At 41.6% G+C, this 26,740-nt stretch overlaps 1 protein-coding gene across 1 annotated transcript in view; it reads right to left on the bottom strand.

Moving 5' to 3' along the window:
* Positions 1-1,481: 1,481 nt before the first annotated feature.
* The window catches only part of LOC134574830 (zinc finger protein 91-like), a 60,625-nt gene continuing 35,366 nt past the window's right edge, over positions 1,482-26,740 (bottom strand). Inside the window, exons 5-12 of the mRNA XM_063433892.1 lie at positions 19,061-19,143; positions 17,288-17,470; positions 17,083-17,206; positions 15,577-16,958; positions 5,866-6,012; positions 3,565-3,753; positions 3,360-3,483; positions 1,482-3,199 (exon numbers count right to left, since the gene is read on the bottom strand). Of these exons, the coding sequence (XP_063289962.1) occupies positions 1,698-3,199; positions 3,360-3,483; positions 3,565-3,753; positions 5,866-6,012; positions 15,577-16,958; positions 17,083-17,206; positions 17,288-17,470; positions 19,061-19,143 (3,734 nt within the window). The 3' untranslated portion in view covers positions 1,482-1,697. The remainder of the gene's footprint in view (positions 3,200-3,359; positions 3,484-3,564; positions 3,754-5,865; positions 6,013-15,576; positions 16,959-17,082; positions 17,207-17,287; positions 17,471-19,060; positions 19,144-26,740) is intronic.

Here is a 26,740-nt window from a genome sequence, read left to right as displayed (position 1 = left end):
ATGGACCTGTTGATACAAGGTCCAGCGGTGCATCCCAATCCGAACCAATGGAACTTGGCGGCATGGCTCTTGAAAAGCAGAGACTTTTAGAGCAAGGAGTGCCAGAGCCTGTGGTGAATACTTTACTGAAATCCAGAAAAAGTTCTACATCTGCATGTTACCACAGGATATGGGATGTGTTTCGTGAATGGGCGAATAATAAGTCCAAGAATTTCCTACAGCCTTCGAATTTGGATGTTTTAGAGTTCCTCAACGAAGGTCTAGAAAAGGGCTTAAGCTTAAGCACGCTGAAAGTGCAGTCATCAGCCCTATCAGCCCTGTGTAACACCTCCTGGGCATTAGACCCCATCATTGCGAGGTTCTTTAAGGCAGCTATACGCATAAGACCTCCTTCTAGAAACTATGCTCCTCCTTGGGATCTTTCTTTGGTACTGGATGTGTTGTCAGAAACCCCCTTTGCTCCGTTGGATGAGTTGGGTATTATTAATCTGACGTACAAGACTTTGTTCTTGGTGGCAATCACGACAGCGAAAAGAATGTCGGAGATTCAAGCCTTCTCCAGTGATTCTGACCACGTTCAGGTCATTCATGATAGAATTATCCTAAGACCTAAAATGGAATTCCTACCAAAGGTGGTTTCTAGTTTTCATTTGGCTCAACAAGTGGTTCTTCCTTCCTTTTACCAGAACCCCTCTTCTGAGGAAGAAGCTAAGCTCCATCAGTTGGATGTGAGGGAGTGTGTCATGAAATATATTGAGGTCTCAAACAAGTTTAGAAAATCGGAGCAATTGTTTATTATCCCGTCAGGATACAGACAAGGGGAGGCGGCATCAACAGCTACTTTAAGGCGTTGGGTTTCTAATACCATCATTATGGCATATAAACTAAAGAAAATATCTCCTCCGGAAAAGATAAAGACGCACTCTACGAGAGCATTGGCCTCCTCCTGGGCTAATTTGGCAGAGGTTCCTTCTGATGACATATGCAGGGCAGCCACCTGGTCGTCACCGGTAACTTTCATTAAACATTACAAACTGGATGTGGTCCCTTCCTCATCATCCTTCGGTAGAGGGGTTTTGTCCTCAGTGAATCTATCGTGAATAAATTCTCCTTTGCAGCATGATTTTGCAGTCTCGTCTTTTATTTACCCTCCCTTGATTACGGAGCTTGGGTATTACCCATTAGTGATGCTGCCATGAATGGCCAGGAATATAGAAAATTTTCTCCATACTTACCGTAATTTTCTTTTCCTGGCTATAATTCATGGCAGCATCAGCGACCCTCCCAATAATTTTTTAAGCTTTATACTAGACTGTGGGGTGGAAGGAGGAGGGACCTTTTATACCTATAGTCTGGTTTATTAATTGATTGTTTCCTGTCCTGTTCATGTTAGGGGCGGAGCTTACCCATTAGTGATGCTGCCATGAATTATAGCCAGGAAAAGAAAATTACGGTAAGTATGGAGAAAATTTTCTATAGTGTTTAGCAATGCATAGAATGCTAATATAAACATATTCTCCATCATATTTCATGTTTCCTTACGTATGTATATGGTTGTGTAAGGAGGATTTCCCCCCATTTTCTCTTATGTACCCTTTCCCTTAGATGTTTTATTCAAGTTCAATAAAGTCAACTATTTGACTAGAAAAGTGACCTTCAAAGCATTCTCCACATTGAGAACAGAAAAATTGCTTCAATCACTTATGAATTCTTTTATGTCTAATAGCATTTGTCGCACAGTTAAAATCTTTCCCACATTCAGAGCATTTAAATGGCTTTTCTCCTGTGTGAATCAATTTATGTGAAGCAAGACTTGTTAATCGTGTAAAACTCTTCCCACATTCAGGGCATCTATATGGTTTCTCTCCTGTGTGAACTCTGTGATGTCTATTAAGAGCATGCTTTAATTTAAATTGTTTCCCACATTCTGAGCATGAAAATGGCCTTTCATCTTTATGTGTCCTTTTATGTGAAACAAGACTTGTTAACCGGTTAAAACTCTTCCCGCATTCAGGACACGTGTGTGGTTTCTCACTTGTGTGTACCCTGTGATGCAAATCAAGAACATGTTTGAAGTTAAACCGTTTCCCACATTCTAAGCATGAAAATGGCCTTTCGTCTGTGTGTATCATCTGATGTCTAATAAGACTCTGCTTTAGGTGAAAGCATTTGTCACAGTTTGGACAATTAAATGGCTTTTCTCCACTGTGAATCATTTTATGTGAAGCAAGGTGCAAAGAGTCGATAAAACATTTCCCACATTCAGTGCATTTAAATGGTTTTACTCCTGTGTGAATTTTCTGATGACCAACAAGATGATGCTTTTTTTTAAAACTCTTCGAACATTCAGTACATTTGTATGGTCTTTCCTTATTGTGAAACTTTTTATGTGACGCAAACTGTGCAGCCTGGGTAAAATATTTCCCACACTCAGAGCATTTAAATGGTTTCTGTAAAGTCCGATCTCTTTCCTGCCTGACAAGATTTGACACCTGAATAAAATCAGACCCAGATATAATCTGATGTACTCCTTTGTGATCCAGCTCGTGTAGATCTTGCATGGATAATACGTCTTTCCTAGTTATAGAAGATGTCACACGCTTTCCTGTATGAGTTGGTTGCTGTTTGACATGCTGGTCGTCACTACTGACATGTTCCGGACAGCCAGAAAAAAGGAATATTGTCTCTTTGCGGTCATTGCTTTGGGAAGATTTATCAGATTTATGGATAACATTTTTATTAAGTTTATTTAACTCAGTTAACGGCTTATTAAAATTCAAATTTGGAGGATCTACACATGTATCTTCTATATTTGTATGTTCTGCTAGAGTATGGTTATGACTGAGTTTATAAGTGTCGACAACTCTGAGATTGACTTCTTCATACTTGGTTAATTTGTTCCTAAAAAGAGTAGATGTCTGTCTATTATCTGTGTTTGCACAAATGTTAGACTCTGTGAGATTTCCTTCTTCATGTAATGCCGATTCCTTCTTACTATCAGAAGATGGATATTCTGTCTGTTTGTAAATGTCCATGTGTTTGTGATTTTCTTCTATACGCGGTGGAGACTCTTCTGATATGTACGGCACATTTTTCATCCGTCTTTTCTTCACTTTGCTAGTTTGCAGATAGTTTGCTCCATTACTGGGTTTATTTACGCTTTCCTCATTGTTTCCAAAATCGGGAGTATGATATACACCTGGTAAAGATTTATGTAATGGAGAAAATGTTTATTGTAGAGAAATTATTGTAAGAAAAGATCAAATTTAAAAAAACAAAACATTATGGTTCATGTGTATTTCAGGGGAACATTTCCTCTGGAATCTTATACAAAGATCAGTGATTAAATCTCCTCTTACCCGGTGAGCTGAGGGTCTGGTGATTCTCCTTTATCATGTCCTTGTAGAAATCCTTGTGTCCTTCTAGATACTCCCACTCCTCCATGGAGAAATAGACAGTGACATCCTCACATCTTATAGGAACCTGACACACACAATGATACAGTCACCATCCAGACACATCCCTTGGTTTTACTGTACGATGTCCCATTCCCAGCAGCCTCACCTCTCCAGTCAGCAGCTGGATGATCTTATTAGTTAGTTCCAGGATCTTCTTGCTATCATTTCTCTCTTGTATGAGTGAGGAAAGTGGAGTCACATTGCTGGGGCTCTGGGTTCTACAAGATCCTTCTGTCAAGTGGTGACTGCTCTTGTGATTAACACACTCACAGAGCTTATTTACAACCATCTGATCCTAAATAATAAGCATAAATTAAATGCAGATGTTTCATTTCTGGGACACAAGCATTCAAACTACCTGGGCACTTGTCTATTTGCCTCAGCTTTTACAGTGCAATGCTTGCTACTTTTATGTGACCCTAGGACCTTAACCACTTTAAAGAGACACTATAGTCACCAGAACAACTAAACCTTAAGGTAGTTGTACTGATATCTACAGTCTGTCCCTGCAGGCTTTTTAATGTAAACACTGCCTTATCATAGAAAATGCAGTGTATAAATTAGTACCTAGTAACACCACTCAGACTACTACTAGAGGTGCTTCCTGGGTCAGTGCTGCACAGTGACATTCAGCAGAGACGCTAAACGCTCACAATAGATGCATTTCTATGAGGAGATGCTGATTGGCACAGCACAGTGTTTTGCTGCACATACGCAATGGCCTCCCATTGCTTTCCTATGGGAAAGCATTGGATTGGCTGGGATCATTACATTTATGATATCAGTACCAGCACGGTGCTGTAAATAAAGTGAGTAAAAATACCTCTTTAATGGGGAGTGAGGGGGGGAGGGGGCAAGGGATACTAGACCCCTAAACAGCACTTTTAGAACTATGTCAGGAAAACAGTTTTATAATACTGACACTAAAGTGTTCCTTTAAGGACCACATGACAGTCTATGTTGTCATGCAGTGCAAGGCTTTCATGCTCCATGATGGCATTGTCATGCAGTTAAAGTACAAGCGAAGTCCATTCTTGTACCAAGGAACTCCAGGTATCTTCAAAATGAGCGCTGCTAATAGCCCTTTAAATTAATTATCATGGTGGCTGTGCTGCCATGGTACATTTAAAAATGTAATTGTCCACCCCCAGCTTATCACTATTCCCCTCCCAGTGTCAGGGAGACCGCAAAGGTCTGAAAAAACCCTGGTAAGGAGAACATCCCTCAGGTACTGCCACTATACATGAGGGAAACAAAAATCTACTCATCAAAGTGACTAAAGTATTAGTCCAACCTATTTGTATACGATGACAATCTGCTTAACCGGACACAAAGAATTTGAATAAAAAGATTGGGTTCCCTAACTAGAGTGCTGGACATTTACAGAGTTACTCAATAAACTCTCAATTTTTGCAAAATACTGATGGGAAAAAAAAAATGCAGAAATATCTGATCTGGAAAAACTAACTAAACTTACAATTATTAAAGAACATCTGTGAATTCCTTATTATTATCCCAGCCTAATAACTTATTAAAAGTTAGGTATAGGTTATATCCGATTGTTTATCTTCATTTACATTCTTGTCTAGACAAATCCAGGCAAGTATGCAAATCACTTACCTCTAAAATATGTGTGTGTGGCACACAAACTCCAAATTGTTGGTGCCTGTGCGTAGGGAATGATCTTCTGTTCAGCAGAACAAATTCCAATATCACGAAGACAGAGACCTCAGCATGCGACAATCTGGTATAATGGTGGTTTTATTCGACCATCAAACAGGATGTGGCAGCGTTTCCTGAATAAAACCACCATTATACCACATTGCCGCATGCAGAGGTATCTGATTTGATACCCATACATATTTAGACACACACACACTGATGAGACCAGAAGGTTGAAACGGTACAAACCATGCCTGCTTTCTAGTAACTGATCCTTTTGGACCACAGCCCATGCTTTAGTTTATAAAAAAGCTTTGTTTAACCCCTTAAGGACAGACGACGTATATATTCCATCATGATTCCCTTTTATTCCAGAAGTTGTGTCATTAAGGGGTTAAAACAGCATCCATTACTAAGGTTATCTGCAGAAAAGCAGTGGCTGTCATGTCTGTGCTCATTTCCATGTCAACTCTGGGATAGCTATGGAGACGTGATTTGTGTGCCCCAGGGTAAGTTCTCAAGGTCCAACTTGAGTTATACAAGTGTTGCAGAACAGTCACAATATGTGCATGTGTGTGTACTATATACTCATCCAGCAATTCTAGCAGAATACACTTCTCCATTCTAGGGAGAGAAAATGTGGCGGGTTTAATTTCTGGGTAATCTTGATTAACCAGTTGCCATTGATACGATAATGTTTGTTTTCTAATATATCTTGTAAGTCTGAACTCCTACAATCTCTCACCTCTCCAGTAAGTAAACAGATGATTCCCAGGGTGAGATCTAAGATCTTCTCAGCAATCTCATTCCAGTCCATGTTCATCAGCACAGGGTAACTCCAATGTTCTGACAAAGGGTTCTTGTTCCTGGTGGAAGAAATTGACTTTAATGGCTGAGACATATATTTTTGTCTGATTAAAATAAAAAAGGACCTGTTCACAACAATATCCACGATGAAAAAAAAAATATCTACCTTCACCCTGCAGGGGGTGAGGGGGGTGTTACATACAGCCTGAGTTTGCAGAGTGGGGTAATGGATATACAAAAACAAAATATGTGAACACAACCCCAATGAAAAAAATGTGTATAATAAAAGCAGACCGGAGCTTCCCTGTGTTAGGCGAAGTATCCAGATGGGTCCCCTAACACTTCCTCTTGTCTTAAACAAATATATACAATAGAATAGGGGATAATCTGTTAAATACAGATAAAGTAAAAAAACATAGCGTTTAACTGTGTGAGAGTAAGTGACAATATGGAAATTACAATTGGCCACTCACAAGCTTTAAGATGGAAAACAGCCTTAAGTGAAATCTTTCCTTCAATCTCCAATGTATTTGCTCATCTTCACACTCCCATCAGTAGGTTGGAATGTGTAACTCAGGAGAAAAAAATATGCAAAATAAAATGTAGTGGACTATTTTATGCCTATATGTAAGTTATTAAATTATTTAGAGATATTTACAATAAGGAGATATTTACAATAAGGAGATATTTACAACAAGGAGATATTTACAATAAAGATATATTTATAATAAGGAGATATTTACAATAAGGAGATATTTACAATAAGGAGATATTTACAAAAAGGAGATATTTACAATAAAGAGATATTTACAATAAGGAGATATTTACAATAAGGAGATATTTACAAAAAGGAGATATTTACAATAAAGAGATATTTACAATAAGGAGATATTTACAATAAGGAGATATTTACAATAGGGAGATATTTACAATAAGGAGATATTTACAATAAGGAGATATTTACAATAGGGAGATATTTACAATAAGGAGATATTTACAATAGGGAGATAATTACAATAAGGAGATATTTACAATAAGGAGATATTTACAATAGGGAGATATTTACAATAAGGAGATATTTACAATAAGGAGATATTTACAATAAGGAGATATTTATAATAAAGAGATATTTACAATAAGGAGATATTTATAATAAAGAGATATTTACAATAAGGAGATATTTACAATAAGGAGATATTTACAATAAGGAGATATTTACAATAAGGAGATATTTACAATAAGGAGATATTTATAATAAAGAGATATTTACAATAAGGAGATATTTATCTCCTATCTGTTCCCACTGATTGACTGACAGTGAGTAAATCATGGCAGACTGAGATCTTATGACCCAATAAAGCACAGAGCTGGATATATTCCATCTAGACACAGTGACGTCATGCAGTGATGACGTCAGAGCCATGTTATATTATTGTGTATTATACAAACACTGAGCTCTGACATCAAACACAAACTGACCTGGAACCAGACCGGAAGTGAAAACTAGCGTGGACCGAGTTTGCGTTCCAAAAGAATCACCACCAGCCGACAGCTTCCTGTTTACGTCACACGGAGGTGCAAAGCCTGTCGGGAGTTGTAGTTTCCGTTTGTTCGTTGTGTTCTAGACCGGAAACGGAAGCAGCGTGTTGCTGGGAGATGGAGTGTAACTGTCAATAAAGCTGGTTACAGCTCATATCATGTATGGAGGGCAATGCTCTCTGTCAGTAGCAGGAAAATCCCATTTATAGCCTGAAACACAATGTGTCTCCAAACCAGGAGCCTGGGGGCAGACATTTTATTTTATCAATAAACTTTATTATGAATATTTATTGATTCATTATATATGTTTTTCTAAGGCTCAGAGAAAACATATTGCATATTACAAAGTGTATATTGGTAAAAGTGTTACTCCAACCACCATGACCACGATCCCTGGGGTTTGAAGTGGTGATGGTGGTAAACTTCAGTATGTGCAGGTTCTGTTTGAATCACTGCGGAGTTATCTTTGATTGTGTACTGGGGCTAGCAGCCCAGACCTCTATTTACAGAAATGCCTAATGTAAATTCTCTATATTTTGCATCACTTGTCTGCGCACTAGTGACCAATGTAATAATATTCTCCATTGCAAGCAGAGCAGCTGCAAGGGGTAGATAGTTTTCCCCTCCCTCCCACCTTCTTCGCCTAATTCAATTGATTTTTGTTAAGAAATTAAAATACCCTTCCATCCCCTCAATGGTCCAATGGGAGTGAACCTCATAAGGCCCCCTGTGATGTCAGGAGGGCCTGTGGAAGTCATCCCAGGTAAGTAAAATACATATATAATTTTTTTCAGGTTTAAGTGGAAATTGAAGCAGGGACCTTAATTCATAATGACCAGTAGAGCAGGGGTGCCCAAAGGTAAATCACCAGGTGTTTTAGAACCTCAGCTTCCACAGTGCTTTGCATTCCTTAATAATGCCTTTAGAATCACAAAGCATCATGGGAGGTGCATTTTCTACATCTGGCGAGCTACCTTTTGGGCAGCCCTGAAGTAGAGCATAGGGTTGGAGTAACCCATTAAATATATGGGTTATTTGTTTTCTGCTCCATATCATGTTGGGAGAGATGTGAGATATCTGATAAGTGCAGCTCCCTCAATTGTATGATTTATTTAAAATTATTTCAGCTCTGCAGAGTGCAAGGGACAGGGCTGCCTGTGGGAAAATTGGCACCAGGAAAGGTACCCTCCAGTGGGTGCAAATCACAGTAATCAGTACCTCATGGTCCGATGCATTTTAGTGAGTCAAAGAGTAGCTGCCAAATACTCCCAGCATGCACTCTGACTCACAGAATACCACACCACATAGGAGCATTTACTTAAAGGAACACAATAGTGCCAGAAAAACAAACCCGTTTTCCTGGCACTATAGGGTTAATAGGTCCCCCCCCTTCAGCCACTTACCTTAAACCAGCGCCAGGCTCCCTCGGAGCTAGTGACCTCTACTTCCCCTGCCGACGTCAGCTCCCTAGCGGAGCCGAATCCGCATGCAGGGCCAGAGCCGCGCACGCATTCAAATCGCATTTATTTGACGCTGGACTCCGTGAGGACGTCCAAGGTCATCTCACTGCGATTTTATCACTGAAAATCGCAGAAGCGGCCTCTAGTGGCTGTCAGTGAGACAGCGACTAGAGGCTCGATTAACCCTGCAATGTAAACATAGCAGTTTCTCTGAAGCTGCTATGTTTTCAGCTGCAGAGTTAAAGCGGCACTGTCATGCCGAACTTACCTTTCCTCAATCTCTTCCTCTCCTCCCCCTCTCTCGGGATCTGTTATTCTTTTCTTCCTGTCTTCTTTAGTTTTCTTTAAAATCATAAGACAAAGTAGGGACTCTGTCTTATGGAGGATTCCTCCGCTTGACCAGCTCTGACCAGCAGAGGAGCAAAGTGTGCTTCATTTCCGCTGGTCAGAGCAATTTTCCCATGATCCCTAGCTTTCCTCCCTGTTCCCACAATGCTTCCTGTCAGTATTGCCGAACGTCCTGTCACTTAGACAGAACGCCGGCAAAACTGCCGAATTGCATCCTAACAGAATGAGAAGAGTTTCTCCATTGGTGTTAGGATGCAATTCGGTACTTTGTTCGGATCGGAATTTCATTCTAATGAATGAAACTCCGATCCTATTCATTGCCGCGGCTGCATCTTGCAGCCGCTTAGTAGATAACTCCCTAATTCCCACGGTATCAGGGAGCTATCTACTAAAAGGCTGAAAGACCAATTCAGGTCTTTCAGCCAAATTTACTAACACTAAGTAAAAATGACTTGGTATTAGTAAATAATATGCCCCTACTCGCTATACCGCGAGTAGGGGCATGTCTAGTAAGCAGTGAGCAGCCTGTGGCCTGTGTAAAAAATAAAATAAAATAAAATATTGCCCCCCACCCCTAAACGACGGGTGGGGGCCGGGCCGTAAAGTAAAACAAGGGAGGGAGACCTATTGTCCCCCCCCCCCACCCCTGAGCGGTGGGTGGGGGCCATAAAGATAATGAGGGGGGGGACCTACTGTCCTCCCCCCCGGCCCCCACCCCTGGGCGGCGGGTGGGGGCCATAATGGTAATAAGGGGGGGGGACCTACTGTCCTCCCCCCCCGGCCCCCACCCCTGGGCGGCGGGTGGTGGCCATAATGGTAATAAAGGGGGGGGGACCTACTGTCCTCCCCCCCCGCCCCCACCCCTGGGCGGCGGGTGGGGGCCATAATGGTAATAAGGGGGGGGGACCTACTGTCCTCCCCCCCGGCCCCCACCCCTGGCCGGCGGGTGGGGGCCATAATGGAAATAAGAGGGGGGGGGACCTACTGTCCTCCCCCCCCCGGCCCCCACCCCTGGGCGGCGGGTGGGGGCCTAATAGTAGAAGGGGGGGGGGGACCTACTGTCCTCCCCCCCGGCCCCCACCCCTGGGCGGCGTGTGGGGGCCATAATAGTAATAAGGGGGGGGACCTACTGTCCTCCCCCCCCGGCCCCCACCCCTGGGCGGCGGGTGGGGGCCATCATAGTAATAAGGGGGGGGGGGCCTACTGTCCTCCCCCCCGGCCCCCACCCCTGGGCGGCGGCCATCATAGTAATAAGGGGGGGGGAACCTACTGTCCTCCCCTCCCCCGGCCCCCACCCCTGGGCGGCGGGTGGGGGCACTAAGTAAATTCCCCCCCCCCCATCAAGGTGACTAGGGGTCCCCAAGCCCCTAGTCACCCACCCCCCACCCAAATAAAAAATGCCCCTACCTACCCCCCTCACCCTAAAAAATAGTGAGGGGGGGAATAAAATTGCTAACCTGTAAAGTAAAATTAAACTTACCATTCGACGTCTTCTTTTTTCTAAAATCTTCATTTTTCAGCCGCAAAAAAGGCCAAATAAAAAACCATGATAGCCGTCGAACTAAAAATAAAATAAAAAACCCGAGCGCAAAAAAAAAAAACAGACGAAAAAGAAAAAACCCGAGCGCACAAAAAAATAATCCATCTTCACCCATGGAGGGCTCCGCGCAGACTGAGCTCCGCAGGGCGGGGCAAGGCTTATAAAGCCTTGCCCCGCCCTGCAACTAGCCTAAGAACACTCTGATTGGTTGGTTTAAGCCAATCAGAGTGCTCTGTGTCATTTTACAAGCGTGGGAAAGTTCTTTGGAATTTTCCCACGCTTGTAAAATAACACAGAGCACTGTGATTGGATGGCTTGAAATCTATCCAATCACAGTGCTCTGTGTCATTTTACAAGCGTGGGAAAATTCCAAAGAACTTTCCCACGCTTGTAAAATGACACAGAGCACTGTGATTGGACGGCTTGAAATCCATCCAATCACAGTGCTCTGTGTAATTTTACAAGCGTGGGAAAGTTCCAAAGAACTTTCCCACGCTTGTAAAATGACACAGAGCACTGTGATTGGACGGCTTGAAATCCATCCAATCACAGTGCTCTGTGTCATTTTACAAGCGTGGGAAAGTTCTTTGGAACTTTCCCACGCTTGTAAAATGACACAGAGCACTGTGATTGGACGGCTTGAAATCCATCCAATCACAGTGCTCTGTGTAATTTTACAAGCGTGGGAAAATTCCAAAGAACTTTCCCACACTTGTAAAATTTATAAGCCTTGCCCCGCCCTGCAGAGCTCAGTCTGCGCAGAGCCCTCCATGGGTGAAGATGGATTATTTTTTTGTGCGCTCGAGTTTTTTCTTTTTCGTCTGGTTTTTTTTTGCGCTCGGGTTTTTTATTTTATTTTTAGTTCAGCGGCTATCATGGTTTTTTATTTGCCCTTTTTTGGGGCTGAAAAATGAAGATTTTAGAAAAAAGAAGACGTCGAATGGTAAGTTTAATTTTACTTTACAGGTTAGCAATTTTATTCCCCCCCTCACTATTTTTTAGGGTGAGGGGGGTAGGTAGGGGCATTTTTTATTTGGGTGGGGGGTGGGTTACTAGGGGCTTGGGGACCCCTAGTCACCTTGATGGGGGGGGAATTTACTTAGTGCCCCCACCCGCCGGGGTGGGGGCCGGGGGAGGGGAGGACAGTAGGTCCCCCCCCCCTTATTACTATTATGGCCCCCACCAGCCGCCCAGGGGTGGGGGCCGGGGGGGGGGCAGTAGGTCCCCCCCCCTTATTACTATGATGGCCCCCACCCGCCGCCCAGTGGTGGGGGCCGGGGGGGGAGGACAGTAGGTCCCCCCCCCTTATTACTATTATGGCCCCCACCCGCCGCCCAGGGGTGGGGGCCGGGGGGGAGGACGGTAGGTCCCCCCCCTTATTACTATGATGGCCCCCACCCGCCGCCCAGGGGTGGGGGCCGGGGGGGAGGACAGTAGGCCCCCCCCCTCTTTATTACCATTATGGCCCCCACCCGCCAGCCAGGGGTGGGGGCCGGGGGGGAGGACAGTAGGTCCCCCCCCTACTACTATTATGGCCCCCACCCGCCGCCCAGGGGTGGGGGCCGGGGGGGGGAGGACAGTAGGTCCCCCCCCCTTTATTACCATTATGGCCCCCACCCGCCGCCCAGGGGTGGGGGCCGGGGGGGAGGACAGCAGGTCCCGTCCCCCCCTTTATTACCATTATGGCCGCCGCCCAGGGGTGGGGGCCGGGGGGGGAGGACAGTAGGTATAGCGAGTAGGGGCATTGGGGAGATTTTAATCTCCCTTGTGCTATTATGGGGGTCATATTGACCCCCATAGAGTGAGGGGGGGACCTGGGGGGCTTATGAAGTGGTGGGGAGCACTGCTCCCTGCCGCTTCTATAGTTACATATTACAAGGAGGGAGCTGCACGCCGGTAGCTCCCTCCTTGTAATAAACCGAACAAACAAACAAACACTGATACTCAGTGTTAGTTTGTTCATCTGATTTTTTCTATTCATCCATTCGTCTGTCTGATGAATGAATGAATAGGTGAAATTCCCGTTCGCATGTCCAGGTGTTTCACTGGGCATGTGCGGGAATCTCACAGTCTGTCTAGTGTGGGCAGATGACGTGTCCCACAGGGACTTCACCTACCCACACAAAGATGGCGGCGCCCTGAATATAGATCGGGGCAGAAAATAAAGAATAAAAAATAGGTAATGTGGGGGGCTTAGGGGCATTTGGGGGTAACTAGGGGGTCGATTGGATGTAGTTGAGGCGGGAGGGGGGTTAAAAAAAAAAACCGGAATTCGGCATGACAGTGCCGCTTTAAAACTAGGGGGACTTGGCACTCAGACCATTTCAGCTCGGGTGCCTATAGTGGTCCTTTAAATCTGCACCTGCTGGATTTGCAGACCTTATACTCCCTCACTGGACCACCAGGCAGTGTATGACCCCTTATCGGACCATCAAAGATCCAGGACTCTTGCTAGACTACCAGGAATCATAGCCCCCTACCTCCAAAAGCCTATCTGGAGGGGGGACTAAACAGAGCACACATCACACATACAGCCAGTACAAAACACACATTACATATAACCAGCACACACCACTCAGATGCATTACATACGGACTATATAAACTGCATATTACATACAGCCAGCACACCACACATTGCATGTAGCTAGTACACACTACATACACTTTTCAAAGCCATCACTTACCACACACGCATGATATACAGCCAGCAAACACAGCAAGCACACACGCACACAATGACAAAGGGAAGGGAGGGCAGAGGGTGAGACACTCAGGGCGATTCACAAAACTATGATTTTTTGCAATTTAAATCCAAATGGCAAAACTATGGAAAAAATAGCCATGCTGTGACTACAGTGTAAGTAGAGAATTGCTTCTGGATCAGTTATATATTTATATTTTTACATTTATATATTATATATTATATATTTACCTAGGTTTAGATTTAATCTGTGACAATTCAGAGTTCAGCAAATAGTAATTGTCCATGGCACTAGGCAGTGGTCCCAACCTATGTGACTCAAATTATTTTGCGCTAGGACAAGAAGATTGACAAGATGGACAAATAGTTTCCACTTTAGTCCCTTGAACAAGTAAATTTGAAACAACCAAAACAAACATAACCCTGTCTGTTTTTCATTATTTACTAATAAGCATTTAATTTCTAAATTTGTCGGTCACTGCAATTAATTGTTTGACTAATGTCACCCTTGTACATCATATAAAATATATTACACAGGCACTGACTGATAGCACGATATGGACATTTGCCAGTTTAAAGGAACTCTCAGCAAAATAAACACTAGTACCCCTATGTAAGTGTAGCGGATGGCATTGGGCTGTCCTAAAAATTGCATTTATTCCTATGTGTTCGGTTGAATTTTGACATGTGTATGTGAAGTGTATGCAGCATTCGTCTGATTGTTCTGTAAAATAACTCCAGTTATTATGCAAGTGAAACTACCGAACAATCAGACCACCCCAGGAGTAAGTGCGTCTCCAATTACCGTTCGCAACAATGTTGCAAACGGTTAATTGGCAATTCGTGTCCTGTGTTCTTTGTTCTCTGGATGGCCGCAGACATTTTAAACTCCCGAACAGCGGTGTTTTGCCGTCGAGTGTCTGGAACCCAAATTGGACACTCGGATAGGCAAACACCGCTGAGACCTCCACACTGCTGCCAATTTGTGTAAAAACTACTGAACGGCCCCCCTGTTCAGTAGAAAGAACCCCACGAACAAGGGGATTTACCCGAATCCTCCTCAGCTCTCATAACCTAAGCCATTTGTGTGTTTCATTCCCTTTTCTGTGACCGACCGCAGGGCCAAAATACATGGAACCCTTTTCGGCTGTTGAACCCAGCGTGGTCGGTCTTTTATGTTTAGGGGTACATCCAGAAACCCAGGGAATTTGTGTCCTGTATAATGGGATTATGTGTCACACTAAGGGGAGGGGCAACTCGTGTATGATTGGTGTATTGTGTAATTACTGTAAATCCCTCCCTTGCATGGGAGAATGCTTTAAAAGACGGTTGTGTGATTAAAAGTTCAGTTTTGCTCCTGATGCTGTGTGTCATCTCATTGGGATTGATGTTTGAATATTGTTGGATTGTTTTGCCTGCTGGAAGTATTGCCTTATGGATTTATAATATTTGTTCCTGAGCCTCACTGGGATCTTAAGTGGAGATAGCCTGTGGAATATTAGCTCTCCGCTACAGTAAGTGCATTCAGATACCTCTTGCAAAAAATTGAAACCAATCATGGCCTTTTACATACTGCGGTTGATTTATTAGTGTCCAATGTGAAAGATAAATACCTAAATTTAAAGAAGTCTACGGGAACAAAATGTGACCTCATCATAGACTGGAGTAGCTGACCCTGATAGTGGAACTTTCAGCAACTTGTAATGTACAATGTACTAACCCCTTGTAATGAGGTTAGTGTTTGGTCCCAGGAGCTAGGACCATCCTTAACCAATAAATAAATGGTGATTTTGCAATAACAATGCATAGAGGTAGTCACTCAAAATATAAGGTAAATTAAAAATACTCAAGCAACCTATGCTGGTCCACTTTTGCAAAAGGGTCAATCCACGTGAATTATTTTCCAACTTGTGTGAATTTTCATTTCCTCGACATCATAGAAGTAACTTGTGGAAGTTTCCCCACATTCAGAATAACAGACTTTCCTCCTTTGTGAATCCTTTGCTTTGGAACAAGTAATATTGACTGGGTAAAACACTACCCACATTAAGAACAGTTAAATATTTTTTTCACTTAAATGAACCCTTCTGTGTTTAGTAAGGTGATGCTTTACATGGAAACATTTCCCACACTCACTGCATTTAAAAGGTTTCTCTCCTGTGTGAATCATTCTATGCGTAGTAAGATGATGCTTTAGGTTAAAAAGTTTCCCACATTCATTGCATTTGAACGGGTACTCTCCTGTATGTATCCTTTTATGTGGCACAAGCTGTGCGGCTCGGATAAAACATTTCCCACACTCGTTGCATTTAAATGGCTTTTCTCCTGTGTGAATCATTTTATGTGGCAAAAGGTGTGCGGCTCGAGTAAAACATTTCCCGCATTCGTTGCATTTATATGGTTTTTCTCCTGTGTGAATCCTCTTATGTAGAACGAGATGGTGCTTTTGGGTAAAACATTTTCCACAATCCGTGCAATTAAATGGTTTTTCTCCTGTGTGAATCCTTTTATGTAAGGCAAGCCGTTTTTCCCAGGTGAAACATTTCCCACATTCATTGCATGAATACAGTTTCCCTGCTGCATGGAGCTTCTGATGCCTAATAAGTTTGTGCTTTTGGCAAAATAATTTCCCACAGTCAGGACATTTAAACGGTTTTTCATCTGTGTGTGTCCATTTATGTGAAGCAAGCTGTGTGGCTCGAGGAAAGCATTCCTCACACTCCGTGCATTTATATAGATTCTGGCGTGTGTGAATCTTCTGGTGCCTAGTTAGACTGGGCTTCTGGTTAAAGCATTTTCCACAGACAGAGCACACAAATGGCCTCTCTCCGGTGTGAATCCTCTGATGTACAACAACATAGGACGCATGAGTAAAATTCTTCCCACATTCAGAGCATGAATATCGTCTCTCTCCACCACGATTCCTCTTACGTATAACATTAGAGTTGGAGATGGCTTTCTCTGTTTTTGGACAATGAATTATTGTCTCTGAATTCTGAATACACTGGGGAGATACACCAGATTCATGACTAATGATATTATCATGTTTTCTAGATTCAACGAAGGACAGCATAGATGGTATATTTTTCTTCCTTTTTCGTGAACTTTCAATATAAGTCAATGTATTCTTGGTTTCTTTATGTTCTGTGGGTGTATACATTTCATTATTCGTGGGATTTCCATTTTCACAAAAAGCAAATTCCTCCTTAATAAGAGTGAGAGAATTTTCCATTTGCATATGTTCCATAGATATATTCATGTCCATGTATGGGATATTTCTGTCTTCACAAGGAAGAGGTTCTTGTGATATTGATGTTGCAGCTTTAAAATGCTTTGTCCATGAGTCTTTGATTTTCGGAAATGTTTCTCCATTACTGTTATTTACAGTTTCATCATTGCTCCAGGACTCAGGGTTGGTAAATCCACTAGATAAATATTTAGCTGTTGGAATTAAATGTACATTAATAGCTCATCCATTATAAGTACATCATCAATATATATCACAGTTTGTAAACATTTACTTGGATACGCTTTATCCGATTATTTTGATTAAACCTCCTCTTACCCAGTGAGCTGAGGGTCTGGTGATTCTCCTTTATCAGGTCCTTGTAGAGATCCTTGTGTCCTTCTAGATACTCCCACTCCTCCATGGAGAAATAGACAGTGACATCCTCACACCTTATAGGAACCTGACACACACAATGATACAGTCACCATCCAGACACAGCCCTTGGTTTTACTCTATGATGTCCCATTCCCAGCAGCCTCACCTCTCCAGTCAGCAGCTGGATGATCTGATTGGTCAGTTCCAGGATCTTCTTCTTTCTCTCATAGATCAGTGTTTGAGATGGAGACACTGTAATGGGACTCTGGATTCTGCTGGTGCTTTTTGACAGAAGTGGGCTTCTGCCTCTAGGAATATCTGTGCAGGGCTTCTTTATGACCATATGGTCCTAAATAATGTTCACAAGCAGTCAATTATTAAATCAATATATGCAACAATAAGGTCAAATGTAATAAATGGGGACGTGGAGGACTAACAAAGCTTTATAGGTCATTTCATAAGACAAGCGACATGTCAGGAGCTTCAGCTGACAGAAGAGGGAGATCCCTGGAGAAATCACATACTCACCTACGGTAACCCGATTCCTTGTGGATCTCTGGCTCCTTTATATGTGAGAGGGTCTATCATCTATAAGGTAGGTCTTACTAGGCTTATCTTCACTCCACCTTTCTGCACTCTGTTGGGCATGACGACAGTATGGTGGCACTTTCCTTCGCTTTATTAGTAGTTAGCTAATAGGGACATTTCTTCTCATGTCATGCACTATCCCTGAGTTAATATATATTAATCAATAACATAGCATTCTGGATATCACAGTGTATGATGAGCATAACAACTTATTTTTAAAGTTATGATGGTACATATTCTATTTCCTTTAATTCTTACTGATTAAAGGGATACTCTAAGCACCAAAACAACTTTAGGTTAATGAAGCAGTTTTGGTGTATAGATCATGTCCCTGCAGTCTAACTACCGAATTGCCCGCCATATAGGAGTTAAATCACTTTGTTTATGTAGCCCTAGCCACGCCCCCCCGCCTGAGACTCAGAGAGCCTGCCTACCCAATTTGTGAAAAAGAGTCTACATTTATTTAGCTACACTTATTGCACAGTGCGTTTAATTAAAATGTTTTATCTCTTGCTCTGTTAATTATCTTGTAAAGCTTGCAGCAGCTACCCGTGTGTAATTAAAGTTCAATGAACAGAGCAGGAGATAAGTACTTCTAAAGTAAACACACTGTGCAGATTGTATTTGTTTTCATGGAGGGTGTGTCAGTCACAGCCAGGGGCGGTGTGGTTATAGCAGCATAAACAGAAACAAAAGTAATTCATCTCCTAAATAGCTTAGAACTGAGCAGTGAGATCGTGCCATGGACCCATACACCAGCACTGCTCCATTAAAGTTTTTTTTGTGCTCTAATGCCGGGGTGGAAAACCTTTGGTACTTCAGATATTGTAGACTACATATCCCATGATGCATTCTGGGAGATGAAGACCACAACATCTGGAGTGCCAAAGGTTACTTACCTGAGCTTATGTCTCTCTTCACAGCTCTGCATCAGATTCACTCTCTACTGTGGTTGTCAGCTCCCACTCTGATGTGTAAACATTGTACTGTATATAAACCATGTGTTCACTTTATTAAACAAGTAGTCATTCTCACAGCCAAACATAGTTTAGTTTTTATGGGGAATAGGCATTAGAGCTTGATTCTTGCTTAACCCCTTAAGGACCAAACTTCTGGAATAAAAGGGAATCATGACATGTCACACACGTCATGTGTCCTTAAGGGGTTAAAGGGATCCTGCTAAAAGCCTGCCTTCTAAGAAGATACCTTGTTACAAGGAATTTTTTATTTACTTTAACAGCTTCATTGTTTATTAGGTTAATCTGCCCCTAACATCACATAGCAAATACTTTTAGATTAATTTCATAATGTATGATGTCAGTGTGAAATCACTGTGCTACAGATCCCTCACCTCTCCAGTCAGGAGGCAGATAATCTCCATGGTTAGGTCCAAGATCTCCTCAATCATCTGATCCCTGTCCTTGAACATTATCCCTGTTTATTGGAATATCCTGGAAGGGCGTCTGGTTCTTGTGAAGGGTAAGGACTGAAGCAGCAGCAATAGTTCTGTAATTAGAGAAATATACTCTGATTTAAATAACCTCTTTGGTAACACAATATGTGGAATGCAACTTTACAAAATATAGAAAACTCACAATTAAAGTTACAAACAGTTCTCATGTTAATACAATGTGGAACGCTTTTCATGGAATTTATACAACGTGATTACACACAATTTCACATGTGGCATAGTATACATTATGATTAATATTAATAAAGTGCCTATATATTAGCTTTGTGCAAAGGGTTCTCGAGAGTCGGCATTTTGCCGCCCATGTACACTGTAAAGTGCCTGCTGTGCCTGCTGGCACAGCTCACACACTTCCTGGGTGATAGGTGAGCAGGGAGGGCAGGGAGCTTTCTTATAATGCAGGAGTGCTATAAGGACCGTGGCCACGCTGCACCTGGGGAGGATTTAATTATCCTCCACTTAGGTGTATCGGATAAGGCAGGGGACAGCGCTTCGCGAGCGGCGGGCGCAGGGCTAAATGGGGCGGGGGGCGGAGCTACATTCAGCCAGAACTGAATCCATGCTCCCCAGACACCTAAACACCAGGGACTGCAGTGCCCCTGCTTCTCCAGCCAGACCATAATGGAAACAGGTACCTCTGTGTCTGTGTGAGAGAGAGAGACTATATGTAACTGTGTGTGTCTGTCAGTAACTGTGTGTATCTGTCTGTATGTGTGTGGGTGTGTCAGAGAGACTGCCTATAACTGTGTCTGTCTGTGTGTGTGTCTGCATGTAACTGTGTGTATATGACTGTCTGCCTGTAACTGTGTGTGTGTGAATCTCTACTTGTAACGTTGTGTATAACGGTCTGTCTGTGACTGTGTATGACTGCCTGCACCGGTGTGTGACTGACTACCTGTAACGGTGTGTGTATTTGTGGCTACCTTTAACTGTGTGTGGCTGCCTGTACCTGTGTACATGTGTCACTGACTGCCTGTACATGTATGTGACTGCCTGTAACTGTGTTTGACAATATACCTGTAGCAGTGTGTGTATTAATGTGGCTTCCTTTAACTGTGTGTCACTGTCTGCCTGTAACTGTGTGTTTGACTATATACATGCAACTGTGTGTGACTATGTGCCTGGGACAGTGAGTATGTGGCTGTATTTGACAGTATATGTGTAGAACTGTGTGCATATGACTGTGGTACTGTGTGCATGTGAATCTGCAAAAATACACACCTGCATTCACACATGGGCCTACATGCATATTTTTATCTGAATTAACACAAATCCAATAAACCCAGCACAAATATCACATAGAGCAAGTTAAATATATGCATACATATATCACACACAGCCAATACACCCATTACAAATCTCACACACAGGCAGCACATAGCATACAAATCACAAAGAGCCATAACGCCTCTCACACATATTTAATAAATATCCTATACAAACATTACAACCCTTTACACACTATACATGAATGAAAAAGTATGACCAGCGAGGGGCGCTGTTAAGATTTTTCTTTGCACACGGCGCCTAAAGCCGGCCCTATGCATATATATAGTGATTACCGCGATATTTGTATATGCAGTTCTTGGCCCACGCTACCTTGTCCTGTGGAGAGAGGGCCCAGAAGTCTGATGTTTCCCTCCTGCAGCTTCCTGTCTTCTCCTTTTGTAACACTGCGAGAGCGATGCTGCGGGTTGCCATGGCAACACTCAGGTGTGCATTACTTGCCGCGTGGAACGTTTCCATAGCAAACCGCAGCAACGCTCACTCGGCTCGCGAGAAGAGATGACAGGAAGCTGTAGGAGGGAAACATCAGACTTCTGGGCCTCCTCTCCACAGGACACAGCAAAATGTGCCATTGGACCACCATGGACACCAGTGTCCCCATTCCATAACCACAGGTGAGAGGCAGGAAGGGGGTAATACACTTAATCATACATTAAAAAAATGATCACCCCTCACAAGACACTGAATCCACTACATGCACTACACACAGATACTGCATCCAGTACATACAGACACTGCATCCACTACACATGCTACATACAGACACTGCATCCACTACACACAGATACTGCATCCACTACAGAGTACACACAGACACTGCATCCACTACACACGCTACATACAGACACTGCATACACTACACACAGATACTGCATCCACTATATCCACTACAGAGTACACACAGACACTGCATCCACTACACACGCTACATACAGACACTGCATCCACTACATGCACTACACACAGACACTGCATACACTACACACATTACATACCGACACTGCATCCACTACGCACACTACATGCACTATACGCAGACACTGGATCCACTACACACAACATGCATAACACACAGATACTGCACCCACTACATACATCCACTACACTTTACACAATACACAAACACAGACACTGCACACACTACACTGCTTCAACTACACAAATACAGACACTGCACAAACACTGACACTGCACCCACTACACAACATCTGCTACAAAGAAACTGCATTCACACATACACTATCTCCACTACACACACACACTCTCTGTATCCACTATACAATGCATTCACTATGCGCACACTGCATCTCCTGGATGTGCGTGAGGTTTGTGGAGTGGAGCGGGGCAGCATTTCATCCTTCGACCCAGGAAGCACAATGTCTTGGGCCGGCCCTGATCGAGACATAAATGTAAATTCAACTACATAGGTTTTACTTACAGAAACAAGAGATAGTGAAGGTCCTGCTTATAATCTGAAGACTTCCAGTGGGCAGGCTGCATTTAATAAGCTAAACACGCCGCAAAGTGCACTCAGAAGCTACAAATGATGCAAAGTGTGTTTAATATGTAACAAACGCCACACAATGCACCATGTTCACTACACATATTTGTATACATTTTGCATTAACTTAGTCTTAGGACATGTGATCCTGTTATTTTGTTATTATATATACACTGCAACGTTTGCCATGGCTCCTACGTTCTGTAAGGAAATTTAGCAACCTCTGGGTCAACTAATTTGTAATCATAAAATAACCCGTAAACTTTATCTTTACTTATTCACAATAATTCCCCTCCCTCCAGCAAAAGCCTAAAGACTCTCGAGCACTATAAACTTGGAAGTAACTCTGTCAATGTCTGAAGTCTTCACATAATACAAATACAGTACTGAGATCTATGGCGAATTCTGCAGGACAGAAGGATCCTCATAGACAGAGATTGTTTTTTCCGTACAGTCAGTACTAGTAACGGCTAGGGGAAATGGCAGGCTTGACAACAGGTAACTCCTCCTAGTGTCACGCTTGTCAAGCGTTGGAAAGATATTGAGACAAAGGAGTTCCTACTTTTGGCTGAGTTGCAATTTCAGAGGTAGGCAACATTCAGCTCTCTAGATGTTGTTAACTAAATAATATATAATAAATAATAACATAATAAAAATAATAACTACATCTCCCCTGATGCTTTGACAGCTTTACGGAGAGAGCATTGTGGGAGACGTAGTCTGCAACATCTGTTGTGCTAAAATAAATGCAGGGCTATATCTCAAGCACTGCTATGACACACTCTATAAGGTGTGGACAGGTCGAATATGGCTTTATGTACAACAAATGGAAATTCAGACTGAAATAAGCCATTTTCAGTGCAGGTGAGAGGTTAGGACCTGGCGACAGGTAATACATGGTATTCTATACACAGTAACAAACTATTCACCAATCTGTGCTGCAGCCAATGGCACTGGGGGGGCTTTATTGATGGCCAATCACCATTAGCTATTCATTGTTTTGATATTTGGTGTTAAATGCTGCACAGAGGCCCTCGGTTTTTCTGTAAATACAGAGGAGGAGATAGTACACCCATTGCCATTCTTTATAACGTTACAAAGTTAGTCTTTACATGTGTAGCTCATTCATCATTAAATAATAGTATAACTTGGGCACATGTGACCTCTATCAATACCTGACACAGAGGGGCTCATGTTAACCATTGGTGTGTGTGTGTTTATACTTCTTTCAGGTGATTTCTCTATGACCTTCCCATAGGCTGCCATGGTGAGTGCTGTAAAGTTTCTGTGAGCCAGTGATGGTCTGTTACTGTTATTATAACGTCCTGCTGACCTGTGTCTGGGATAGAAGAGGGTAATAGAGAGTAATACAGGATAAAGGGTAATGGAGTATAACAGGGTAATAGAGAGTATAGTGAATAATATAGTAATGAGAGTGTAACAGAGGGTAATAGAGAGTATAGAGGGTGATAGAGGGTAGTAGATGGTAATAGAGGATATTGGAGGGTAATAGAGGATAATACAGGGTAATAGAGGATAATACAGGGTAATAGAGGATAATACAGGGTGATAGAGGGTAATAGAGGATAATACAGGGTAATAGAGGCTAATACAGGGTAATAGAGGATATTGGAGGATAATAGAGGATATCGGAGGGTAATAGAGGATAATACAGGGTGATAGAGGGTAATAGAGGATATTGGAGGATAATAGAGGATATCGGAGGGTAATAGAGGATATCGGAGGGTAATAGAGGATATCGGAGGGTAATAGAGGATAATACAGGGTGATAGAGGGTAATAGAGGATATTGGAGGATAATAGAGGATATCGGAGGGTAATAGAGGATAATACAGGGTGATAGAGGGTAATAGAGGATATTGGAGGATAATAGAGGATATCGGAGGGTAATAGAGGATATCGGAGGGTAATAGAGGATATCGGAGGGTAATAGAGGATAATACAGGGTGATAGAGGGTAATAGGGGATATTGGAGGATAATAGAGGATATTGGAGGGTAATAGAGGATAATACAGGGTGATAGAGGGTAATAGAGGATATTGGAGGATAATAGAGGATATCGGAGGGTAATAGAGGATAATACAGGGTGATAGAGGGTAATAGAGGATATTGGAGGATACTAGAGGATATCGGAGGGTAATAGAGGATATCGGAGGGTAATAGAGGATATCGGAGGGTAATAGAGGATAATACAGGGTAATAGAGGATATTGGAGGATAATAGAGGATATCGGAGGGTAATAGAGGATAATACAGGGTAATACAGGGCGATAGAGGATATTGGAGGGTAATAGAGGGAAATAGAGGATATTGGAGGGTAATAGAGGGAAATAGAGGATATTGGAGGGAAATAGAGGATATTGGAGGGAAATAGAGGATATTGGAGGGTAATAGAGGGAAATAGAGGATATTGGAGGGTAACAGAGGGAAATAGAGGATATTGGAGGGCGATAGAGGGTAATAGAGGGAAATAGAGGATATTGGAGGGTAATAGAGGATATTGGAGGGTAATAGAGGGAAATAGAGGATATTGGAGGGTAATAGAGGGCGATAGAGGGTAATAGAGGATATTAGAAGGTAATATAGTGTAATAGAGGGTAATATAGTGTAATAGAGGATATTAGAAGGCAATAGAGGGTAATATAGTGTAATAGAGGATATTAGAAGGCAATAGAGGGTAATATAGTGTAATAGAGGGTAATATAGTGTAATAGAGGATATTAGAAGGTAATAGAGGGTAATATAGTGTAATAGAGGATATTAGAAGGTAATAGAGGGTAATATAGTGTAATAGAGGATATTAGAAGGTAATAGAGGGTAATATAGTGTAATAGAGGATATTAGAAGGTAATAGAGGGTAATTTAGTGTAATAGAGGGTAATATAGTGTAATAGAGGATATTAGAAGGTAATATAGTGTAATAGAGGGTAATATAGTGTAATAGAGGGTAATATAGTGTAATAGAGGGTAATTTAGTGTAATAGAGGATATTAGAAGGTAATAGAGGGTAATATAGTGTAATAGAGGATATTAGAAGGTAATAGAGGGTAATATAGTGTAATAGAGGGTAATATAGTGTAATAGAGGGTGATATAGTGTAATAGAGGATTTTAGAAGGTAATATAGTGTAATAGAGGGTAATATAGTGTAATAGAGGGTAATTTAGTGTAATAGAGGATATTAGAAGGTAATAGAGGGTAATATAGTGTAATAGAGGGTAATATAGTGTAATAGAGGATATTAGAAGGTAATATAGTGTAATAGAGGGTAATATAGTGTAATAGAGGGTAATATAGTGTAATAGAGGATATTAGAAGGTAATGTAGTGTAATAGAGGGTAATATAGTGTAATAGAGGATATTAGAAGGTAATATAGTGTAATAGAGGGTGATATAGTGTAATAGAGGGTAATATAGTGTAATAGAGGGTAATATAGTGTAATAGAGGATATTAGAAGGTAATATAGTGTAATAGAGGGTAATATAGTGTAATAGAGGATATTAGAAGGTAATATAGTGTAATAGAGGGTAATATAGTGTAATAGAGGGTAATATAGTGTAATAGAGGATATTAGAAGGTAATATAGTGTAATAGAGGGTGATATAGTGTAATAGAGGGTAATATAGTGTAATAGAGGGTAATATAGTGTAATAGAGGATATTAGAAGGTAATATAGTGTAATAGAGGGTAATATAGTGTAATAGAGGGTAATATAGTGTAATAGAGGGTGATATAGTGTAATAGAGGATTCTAGAAGGTAATAGAGGGTAATAGAGGGTATTAGAAGGTAATATAGTGTAATAGAGGGTAATATAGTGTAATAGAGGGTAATATAGTGTAATAGAGGATATTAGAAGGTAATATAGTGTAATAGAGGGTAATATAGTGTAATAGAGGGTAATATAGTGTAATAGAGGATATTAGAAGGTAATATAGTGTAATAGAGGGTGATATAGTGTAATAGAGGGTAATATAGTGTAATAGAGGGTAATATAGTGTAATAGAGGATATTAGAAGGTAATATAGTGTAATAGAGGGTGATATAGTGTAATAGAGGGTAATATAGTGTAATAGAGGGTAATATAGTGTAATAGAGGATATTAGAAGGTAATATAGTGTAATAGAGGGTGATATAGTGTAATAGAGGATATTAGAAGGTAATATAGTGTAATAGAGGGTAATATAGTGTAATAGAGGGTAATATAGTGTAATAGAGGATATTAGAAGGTAATATAGTGTAATAGAGGGTGATATAGTGTAATAGAGGGTAATATAGTGTAATAGAGGGTAATATAGTGTAATAGAGGATATTAGAAGGTAATATAGTGTAATAGAGGGTAATATAGTGTAATAGAGGGTAATATAGTGTAATAGAGGGTGATATAGTGTAATAGAGGATTTTAGAAGGTAATAGAGGGTAATATAGTGTAATAGAGGGTGATATAGTGTAATAGAGGATTTTAGAAGGTAATAGAGGGTAATATAGTGTAATAGAGGGTAATATAGTGTAATAGAGGATTTTAGAAGGTAATAGAGGGTAATATAGTGTAATAGAGGGTAATATAGTGTAATAGAGGGTAATTTAGTGTAATAGAGGATATTAGAAGGTAATAGAGGGTAATATAGTGTAATAGAGGGTAATATAGTGTAATAGAGGATTTTAGAAGGTAATAGAGGGTAATATAGTGTAATAGAGGATATTAGAAGGTAATAGTGTAATAGAGGGTAATATAGTGTAATAGAGGGTAATATA

The sequence above is a fragment of the Pelobates fuscus genome, chromosome 10, assembly GCF_036172605.1.
Source record: "Pelobates fuscus isolate aPelFus1 chromosome 10, aPelFus1.pri, whole genome shotgun sequence".
Lineage (NCBI taxonomy): Eukaryota > Metazoa > Chordata > Amphibia > Anura > Pelobatidae > Pelobates > Pelobates fuscus.
This window is presented reverse-complemented; position numbering and strand designations above follow the sequence as displayed.